General features: G+C 44.4%; 1 protein-coding gene across 1 annotated transcript in view; it reads right to left on the reverse strand.

The window, feature by feature from the left end:
* The window catches only part of LOC140555820 (intraflagellar transport protein 140 homolog), a 13,249-nt gene extending 7,438 nt beyond the window's left edge, over positions 1–5,811 (reverse strand). Inside the window, exons 1-4 of the mRNA XM_072679139.1 lie at positions 5,661–5,811; positions 2,327–2,475; positions 1,507–1,731; positions 433–554 (exon numbers count right to left, since the gene is read on the reverse strand). Coding sequence (XP_072535240.1) covers positions 433–554; positions 1,507–1,731; positions 2,327–2,473 — 494 coding nt within the window. The 5' untranslated portion in view covers positions 2,474–2,475; positions 5,661–5,811. The remainder of the gene's footprint in view (positions 1–432; positions 555–1,506; positions 1,732–2,326; positions 2,476–5,660) is intronic.
* Between the last annotated feature and the right edge of the window lie 3,244 nt (positions 5,812–9,055).

The raw sequence follows: 9,055 nt of genomic DNA on the forward strand, positions 1-9,055 counted from the left end.
ACACACACACACACACACAAACACATACACACACAATAACATGTCACATTATTGCTGTATTCCAGCGATCAGGTAACTTGCAACAGCAAAATCACAAATGTTAATTTTATTGAAATTCTTACAGGGATTACCGAACACCTTCACACAGTTTGGGGAGCGTGTGTAATGCAGTTAGCACACCGCTAACTGGTGGACTATACATTTCCATTACATGTTAGCCTCACTAGCCCCGTAGCTCCACTGTAGAACCTAAAAAACTAAAATTCATACCAATCACATCCTGACTGACCCACTACATCTGCAGCAGGAGGGAAGACGGGCAGAGGGACCAGCGTTTCATCATAAACACATACACGTGCAAACACACCGCCCGCTTAGTGTCTGACATTCGCTACACACTCTCTCTGAGCTGATGTGAGGTGTAGCGCTCACTCTGTGGGTGGTGTAGGCCTGAAGATGCAGTGGGTTAAGGGTTTGTTGTAGTGTTGTTTCGTCAGGTGATTTCCATGCAGTCTTCCTCTTGCATCCACCTTCCACAAGGCTAGAACTCCTGCCTACACACACACACACACACAAAATAACATCCTATGACTACAGTATACTATATTAAATAACATCTTTAAAAAATGTATGTTATATGCATCTACATATTAATAAATAATGATAATGACTAGTGTTGCACCGATACTGATACTGTATCGGTATCGCCGCCGATACTGGCACTAGCACACAGTATCGGTATCCGAGTTCCGATACCATAAAGCTTACTGACGCTGTATTTTATTTTTAACATAGAACATTTTGGCTTGCAGAAAGCAAATGTTTAAACAGCCAGTAATAAATAGTTATTATTGCTAAATAGATTTTTTAATATTCTAATATTTTAATTAATTATATTTAATCATTTAATAATTAATAATTAATGATTTAATAATTTAATAATTAATAATTAATGATTTAATAATTTAATAATTAATAACATTTCATAATTAACTCTTTTTTTTTTTATTTTAAAACCAGAGAGTTTAAGCAGCTTGTTTTAAGGCCACACACTTAAGTGTAGTATCTTTTTACACAGAGACGTGTTCTTGTAATTAAATGTGAATTTTAAACATTAAATAATGATTACAAAATTATTTTCATTGTTTCATAGCTCTGAAACATTTTAGATGTGCAGCTACTTAACCAGTACATGCTGTTCTTTTTAAGGAGTACCAGGATTTATAGCCGTCTATCGAGTATTTAATTCAGAGTGGGTATCAGTATCAGTACTCGGTATTGGCGGATACTTGAAAATCTGGTATCGGTATCAGCAAAAGTGGTATCGGAACATCCCTAATAATGACCATATAAATACATACAGTTCATGTCCAGATTGCTGTGCTACATATTTAAGATGCAGTGATAAATCTTGAGGCAGATCATTTTAACAAACAGTAAATCCTCCTTCCCTTTGAACCGGAGAGTCTGCCTCTGAAAGAAAGGTCAGGGTGTGATGGTGCTCACCTGATCTCCTGTGACCAGTCTGGCTCCACTGAGGCTCCACTCCAGCAGTGTGATGCAGGCAGTGTGTGTGTTCTGGGGTAGAAGTGTGTGTTCTCCGTGTGGGTGTGTGAGGAGCAGGGTCTCGCCAGTCTCCCAGCCCACCGCCAGCAGGGGTTTTGTAGGGTGCCATCGCAGCAGCGCTGGGCTGAACGCACGCTCCACATGACACAACTCCACCTGCTCTCCCTACAAAACACACCGCAGTAAGCTGAGGCTACCTGCCAGGGGAGGGGTTTCTGATAAAGTGGCCAGTGAGTGGAAACACAAGGTAGGGGTTTCTGATAAAGTGGCCAGTGAGTGGAAACACAAGGTAGGGGTTTCTGATAAAGTGGCCAGTGAGTGGAAACACAAGGTAGGGGTTTCTAATAAAGTGGCCAGTGAGTGGAAACACAAGTTAGGGGTTTCTAATAAAGTGGCCAGTGAGTGGAAACACAAGGTAGGTGTTTCTAATAAAGTGGCCAGAGAGTGGAAGCACAAAGTATGGGTTTCTGATAAAGTGGCCAGTGAGTGGAAGCACAAGGTAGGGGTTTCTAATAAAGTGGCCAGAGAGTGGAAGCATAAGGTAGGGGTTTCTAATAAAGTGGCCAGTGAGTGGAAGCACAAGGTAGGGGTTTCTAATAAAGTGGCCAGTGAGTGGAAGCACAAGGTAGGTGTTTCTAATAAAGTGGCCAGTGAGTGTAAGCACAAGGTAGGGGTTTCTAATAAAGTGGCCAGTGAGTGTAAGCACAAAGTATGGGTTTCTGATAAAGTGGCCAGTGAGTGAAATGTCAGTTATTCTCACCTGTTGAAGGTAGATGTCTACGCTTCCTCCAGACGCCGGGTTGACAGACCCGACTGCCAGCAGTGGCTGTGAGGAGTGCCAGGCTAAGAGGACTGCGGTTCCACTGCTGTCTGGCGCCTCAATGCGGTGATCGAAATACACAGCCATGCCTTTAACAAACACAGGGGACAGAACACAGCCAGCTCCCTTATGACCAAACCAGTAAGTCATTAGAGTGAAACTAACAACCTGAGCCTGATCAGAGATTCCAGGAGGATTTAAACACCCTGCACAAATAACACCAACCAAACAGTCCCACTTTCCTGCTCCCTACAATCATCCTAACCGGGGCTACAATTGTGTTACTGTATCCTTTCTTTTAATAAGCCGAGGCTACCTGTTTCAACCTGCAAGGGAGGGGTTTCTAATAAAGTGGCCAGTAAGTGGAAGCACAAGGTAGGGGTTTCTAATAAAGTGGCCAGGGAGTGGAAGCACAAGGTAGGTGTTTCTAATAAAGTGGCCAGTGAGTGGAAGCACAAGGTAGGGGTTTCTAATAAAGTGGCCAGTGAGTGGAAACACAAGGTAGGTGTTTCTAATAAAGTGGCCAGTGAGTGGAAGCACAAGGTAGGTGTTTCTAATAAAGTGGCCAGTGAGTGGAAGCACAAGGTAGGGGTTTCTAATAAAGTGGCCAGTGAGTGGAGGCACAAGGTAGGTGTTTCTAATAAAGTGGCCAGTGAGTGGAAGCACAAGGTAGGGGTTTCTAATAAAGTGGCCAGTGAGTGGAAGCACAAGGTAGGTGTTTCTAATAAAGTGGCCAGTGAGTGGAAGCACAAGGTAGGTGTTTCTAATAAAGTGGCCAGTGAGTGGAAGCACAAGGTAGGGGTTTCTAATAAAGTGGCCAGTGAGTGAAAGCACAAGGTAGGTGTTTCTAATAAAGTGGCCAGTGAGTGGAAGCACGAGGTAGGGGTTTCTAATAAAGTGGCCAGTGAGTGGAAGCACAAGGTAGGTGTTTCTAATAAAGTGGCCAGTGAGTGGAAGCACAAGGTAGGTGTTTCTAATAAAGTGGCCAGTGAGTTATATCATTCCATCCTCTTTACTTTTGCTTACACTACCCCTAATAGTTCTGAAAGCCAGCAGGATAAGTCAGCAAGTAGGTGATGGATTTAATGATGACAGACGGTCGGATGGAGGAACAGGCACATATTACAAAAATAAACAAACAAACAAATAAGACTACATTATAATACAGAGATATTAATGAATAACCCAGAAGAGCCCAGAGCCCTCAGGCTGAGTGGTGGCTAATGCAGCTGGCTGCTCAGTGGCTGCTCAGTGGCTGTTCAGTGGCTGCTCAGTGGCTGTTCAGTGGTTGCTCAGTGGCTGCTCAGTGGCTGCTCAGTGGCTGCTCAGTGGCTGTTCAGTGGTTGTTCAGTGGCTGCTCAGTGGCTGCTCAGTGGCTGTTCAGTGGTTGCTCAGTGGCTGCTCAGTAGCTGCTCAGTGGCTGCTCAGTGGCTGCTCAGGGGCTGCTCAGTGGCTGCTCAGTGGTTGTTCAGTAGCTGCTCAGTGGCTGCTCAGTGGCTGTTCAGTGGCTGCTCAGTGGCTACTCAGTGGCTACTCAGTGGTTGTTCAGTGGCTGCTCAGTGGCTGTTCAGTGGCTGCTCAGTGGCTGCTCAGTGGTTGCTCAGTGGCTACTCAGTGGCTGCTCAGTGGCTGCTCAGGGGCTGCTCAGGGGCTGCTCAGGGGCTGCTCAGTGGCTGTTCAGTGGCTGCTCAGGGGCTGCTCAGTGGTTGCTCAGTGGCTGCTCAGTGGCTGCTCAGTGGCTGCTCAGTAGCTGCTCAGTGGCTACTCAGTGGTTGTTCAGTAGCTGCTCAGTGGCTGCTCAGTGGCTACTCAGTGGCTGTACAGTGGCTGGTCAGTGGCTGCTCAGGGGCTGCTCAGTGGCTGTTCAGTGGCTGCTCAGGGGCTGCTCAGTGGCTGTTCAGTGGCTGCTCAGTGGCTGTTCAGTGGTTGCTCAGGGGCTGCTCAGTGGCTGCTCAGTAGCTACTCAGTGGCTGTTCAGTGGCTGCTCAGTGGTTGCTCAGGGGCTGCTCAGGGGCTGCTCAGTAGCTACTCAGTGGCTGTTCAGTGGCTGCTCAGTGGCTGCTCAGTAGCTACTCAGTGGCTGTTCAGTGGCTGCTCAGTGGCTGTTCAGGGGCTGGTCAGTGGCTGCTCAGGGGCTGCTCAGGGGCTGCTCAGTGGCTGCTCAGGGGCTGCTCAGGGGCTGCTCAGTAGCTACTCAGTGGCTGTTCAGGGGCTGGTCAGTGGCTGCTCAGGGGCTGTTCAGGGGCTGGTCAGTGGCTGCTCAGTGGCTGCTCAGGGGCTGCTCAGGGGCTGCTCAGTAGCTACTCAGTGGCTGTTCAGGGGCTGGTCAGTGGCTGCTCAGGGGCTGCTCAGGGGCTGCTCAGTAGCTACTCAGTGGCTGCTCAGTAGCTACTCAGTGGCTGTTCAGTGGCTGCTCAGTGGCTGTTCAGGGGCTGGTCAGTGGCTGCTCAGGGGCTGCTCAGGGGCTGCTCAGTAGCTACTCAGTGGCTGTTCAGGGGCTGGTCAGTGGCTGCTCAGGGGCTGCTCAGGGGCTGCTCAGTAGCTACTCAGTGGCTGCTCAGTAGCTACTCAGTGGCTGTTCAGTGGCTGCTCAGTGGCTGTTCAGGGGCTGGTCAGTGGCTGCTCAGGGGCTGCTCAGGGGCTGCTCAGTAGCTACTCAGTGGCTGTTCAGTGGCTGCTCAGTGGCTGTTCAGGGGCTGGTCAGTGGCTGCTCAGTGGCTGCTCAGGGGCTGCTCAGTGGCTGTTCAGTAGCTACTCAGTGGCTGCTCAGTGGCTGCTCAGGGGCTGCTCAGGGGCTGCTCAGGGGCTGCTCAGTGGCTGTTCAGTAGCTACTCAGTGGCTGCTCAGTGGCTGCTCAGTGGCTGCTCAGGGGCTGCTCAGGGGCTGCTCAGGGGCTGCTCAGTGGCTGTTCAGTGGCTGCTCAGTGGCTGCTCAGTGGCTGCTCAGGGGCTGCTCAGTGGCTGCTCAGTGGTTGTTCAGTGGCTGTTCAGTGGTTGTTCAGTGGCTGCTCAGGGGCTGCTCAGGGGCTACTCAGTGGCTGCTGCACTGAGACACACAGCGCTGGTGAACAGCAGGGCACTGGGAGTAGCCCCTGCTCTAATGGTCAGGGGGGTCGCGTTAAACGGGCTCAGTTAGTCGGTCCGGATCAAACTGACCGGCTCTACTGGCTAGCTAACTTAGCTATAGCTAGCCTCGCTAGCTGCTAATCCCTCCTAGCTAACTGCAGGGCGGGCCTGCTGCTGAAACCCGCCGCGGATAAAAGTCGCGCTCTCACCCGGAGGATCCGCCGCGGTCTGCAGGACTGTCCGCGCTCGGTCTTATGCAGGTCGGACTGTGAGAAAGCGGCCGGGTTCGGGTTCAGTCTCATCAGAACCGGACACTCCGTGTTTCCGCAGCTGCTGCTGGTCGAGAGGCGTCGAGTCCCGGTTACCGAGACAACCGAGAGGGCGGGGCTACGGGGGGCGGGCTGAGCTCTGATTGGCGGACTCCCCTGAGGCCGGAACTAGTGCGTTCGCTGTGATGGACAGGGCGGGTTTCCCCCTTACTCCCTACTTAGGGCAGTAATGATAAAATTAAAGATTTATGAGCTTCTGTACACAAATAGTGATTTACTGCATCTGTGTCTGTATAACAGCTGAGTCCTTTGTGGCTGACACGCATATATACCTCTGTATTTAGCATTGTTGTAGTGAAACGAGTGATCTAGGGCACTACATAGGGAGTTCAGATTCACCATTATGTTATAAATGTAAAATACTACTACAATTATATTATTACTGTTATTGTTATAATAATAATAATATCTAAAATAGTTGTATTATTATTTATTTAGCAGTTTATGAATATTTATTATATGTTTCCTTTTAAAACAAATAGTCCATAACCCTAATACTAGCTTGAAAACCATACATACATTTATAATAACATCTTTATTGTTATTATTATATTATACATGTACATGTATGGTTTCAAAAACACAGAACATTATAGCTAGTATTAGGGTTATTAACTATTTGATAATAATAATAATAATAATAATAATAATAACAATAAACATGTTATTATACATGTACATGTATGGTTTTCAAGCTAGTATTAGGGTTATGGACTATTTGTTTTAAAAGGAAACATATAATAAATATTCATAAACTACTAAATAAATCATAATACAACTATTTTAGATATTGTTATTATTATAAGATAATAATATGTTGTATTATTAATGAGATAATTTAAATACAACATTTTGAATGCATATTATTAAATAATATTTGATTTCTATCACAGTATAGATCCCCAAGAGTATCGAGGTAAAAAATAAACATTTTATTTTATTGTATAATAATATTACATATTATTTTCCCTTAATAATGATAGAAGGGTAATATGTTTTAGCAATGAATAGGAATATTATATTTTCTGCCAAACAGTACTGAGCCCCTAAAGTATCATGATACAAAGGTGATAATTATTTAAATCATTCCCTTGATTAAATAAATAAAGTCCTTAGTCTAGAGGGACATTTTAGCTAAACCGAGGGGACAGTTTACTAAACTAATGCAGCGGGTTATGTCTCTAAACATTATTTTTGTATCATTATACTTTAGGGGCTTTTATTTGGCAGAAAATACAATATTTTAATGTTTAATAAAAGCGTGTTAGTCTTATTTTATATCATTATTAAGGTAAAATAACTAATAGTAACAGAACTGACAGAAATCTACAGATAAAATCACCACAGATATATAATTCTAGCTGTTTATAGATTTAAATACACATATATTTTAATTCAGGAAAAAACTAAACGTTATTTCTGACTGGATTAGCTAGCTAGTGCTAACTGTAGCTAAGGGTATAGCCAAAGCTTACTGTATAGTCACTGTCTGCTGTAGCTATGTTTTTATTGGGTATTTAGCTACAAACTAATTTATTTGTTAGTAACCGTACATTCTCAGTAATAATAGTGAGCTGAATTTATGTAGTTATTTCATTTAGACCTATCACTAATTATCTCTTATATCTCTGAACTTTTAATGTAGCTAGCTAATGTCATTGTTTTCTGTATACCTTTGAAGAGCACATTGTTTTACAGTGATATGATAAAGTAAAGTTATAATTCTGGAATTTGTGGATATTTTTGTCTCATTTAAGGCTTTCTGTACAGATTTGATTTGCTCTGCAAGCTGAGAAGAAGCAGCCATATTTGACAGATTTATAATATTAAAGGTGCATGTATTTGTCACTGTACAGCAAAATGTGTCCTCTGCATTTAACCCATCTGGTAGTGAACACACACACACACACACCCAGAGCGGTGGGCAGCCAACTCCAGCGCCCAGGGAGCAGAGAGGGTAAAGGGCCTTGCTCAAGGGCCCGGGAATCGAACCCACAACCCTGTTATCGATAACCCGGAGCTCTAACCACTGAGCCTCCACTGCCCCAATTGCCGCTGTCCAATAAAAAAAACATGGATCCGGAACGATGGCTTTACATGAGAAGGCTTTGAATGGAAGTCAGTGTAAAATAAGAGAATTAGAGTTTATTCTGGGTCATTTAGAGCAACATCTGTTGGTCCATTCATCCAGAATTATTTACACAGTGTACAGAAGCAGCTGCAGGGTTCGAATGATGGAGAAAACTAAAAACAGACAAGAATGGAGATACATGTTTTTTTATTGGACAGCAGGGATACTTTCCAGGGCAGTCTAAAGGAGCAGCAGTGGTGTCTAAATGGATTAGCACACGTTGTTAATATTTAAGAGGAATTTTCTAACACTGCATTTTCTAACATCTCTGCATAGTTAAAAGGTACAGAGGTTAAAAGGGGTATTTAGAGGAGTCGTTCACAATGATGCATTTACCCATTCTGTTTTTCTCAAAAGTTTAAAGCCTCCCAGATGTCACTGTTAAATTACGGCCAGTGATGAGAAGAAGAAGTTCCTTAAAATTGAATTAACCCTATGAGACCTGATTGCGTTTAGCAAGAGGAAAGCTCTTATGAGTATAGACAGTTTCCTTATGTTGAGGCCTGAGGTTAAGGAACTCAAGGTTCTGGTTCTAGCCTAATATTTTTCTCTATGTTGAAAGTTAAGAAGGTTTGAGGTGCATTTTAAATGGTCATTTTTAAAATGGTGTATTTACCGGAGAATGAAGGGATGTCAATGTAAAATAATTTTACTCCCTGTCATTTTGGAGCATTTCTATTGGTCCATTCATCATGAAAATTTGACATAATGTATAGAACAACTGCCATATGCACGTTAGGCAAGTCAAAAAGTGCAAAATGCAGATTCATGGCAGTGACAGTATTTCAGATTTCAGATTTTTCTTTGATTTAAATGTATTTTTAAAGTAGGCCAACAATCACCCACAATCTAGATCTGCCCCACATATATTCGTGCTATGATTTTTTTGTCCTATCCATTCTTTTTCAGTCTACACACACTGTCTACATGCACACTAACCTCACTTATCTCGGCCTCTTCTGTTCTGTCATTTAGAGGCAGCGTGGCGTGTTTGCTGTGTGTGTGGGACAGGTGGAGAGAGGAAACACAAATATTCACCCCCCTCTTATTGGAGAACTGCACCTGATGTACTAAGGGCGGAACATGTGCCTGTTGTCTTGGGAGGACATGGCTGAAGACATGACCAGGTATTTACATCAGGAAA

Source organism: Salminus brasiliensis, chromosome 5, assembly GCF_030463535.1.
Source record: "Salminus brasiliensis chromosome 5, fSalBra1.hap2, whole genome shotgun sequence".
Classification (NCBI taxonomy): domain Eukaryota; kingdom Metazoa; phylum Chordata; class Actinopteri; order Characiformes; family Bryconidae; genus Salminus; species Salminus brasiliensis.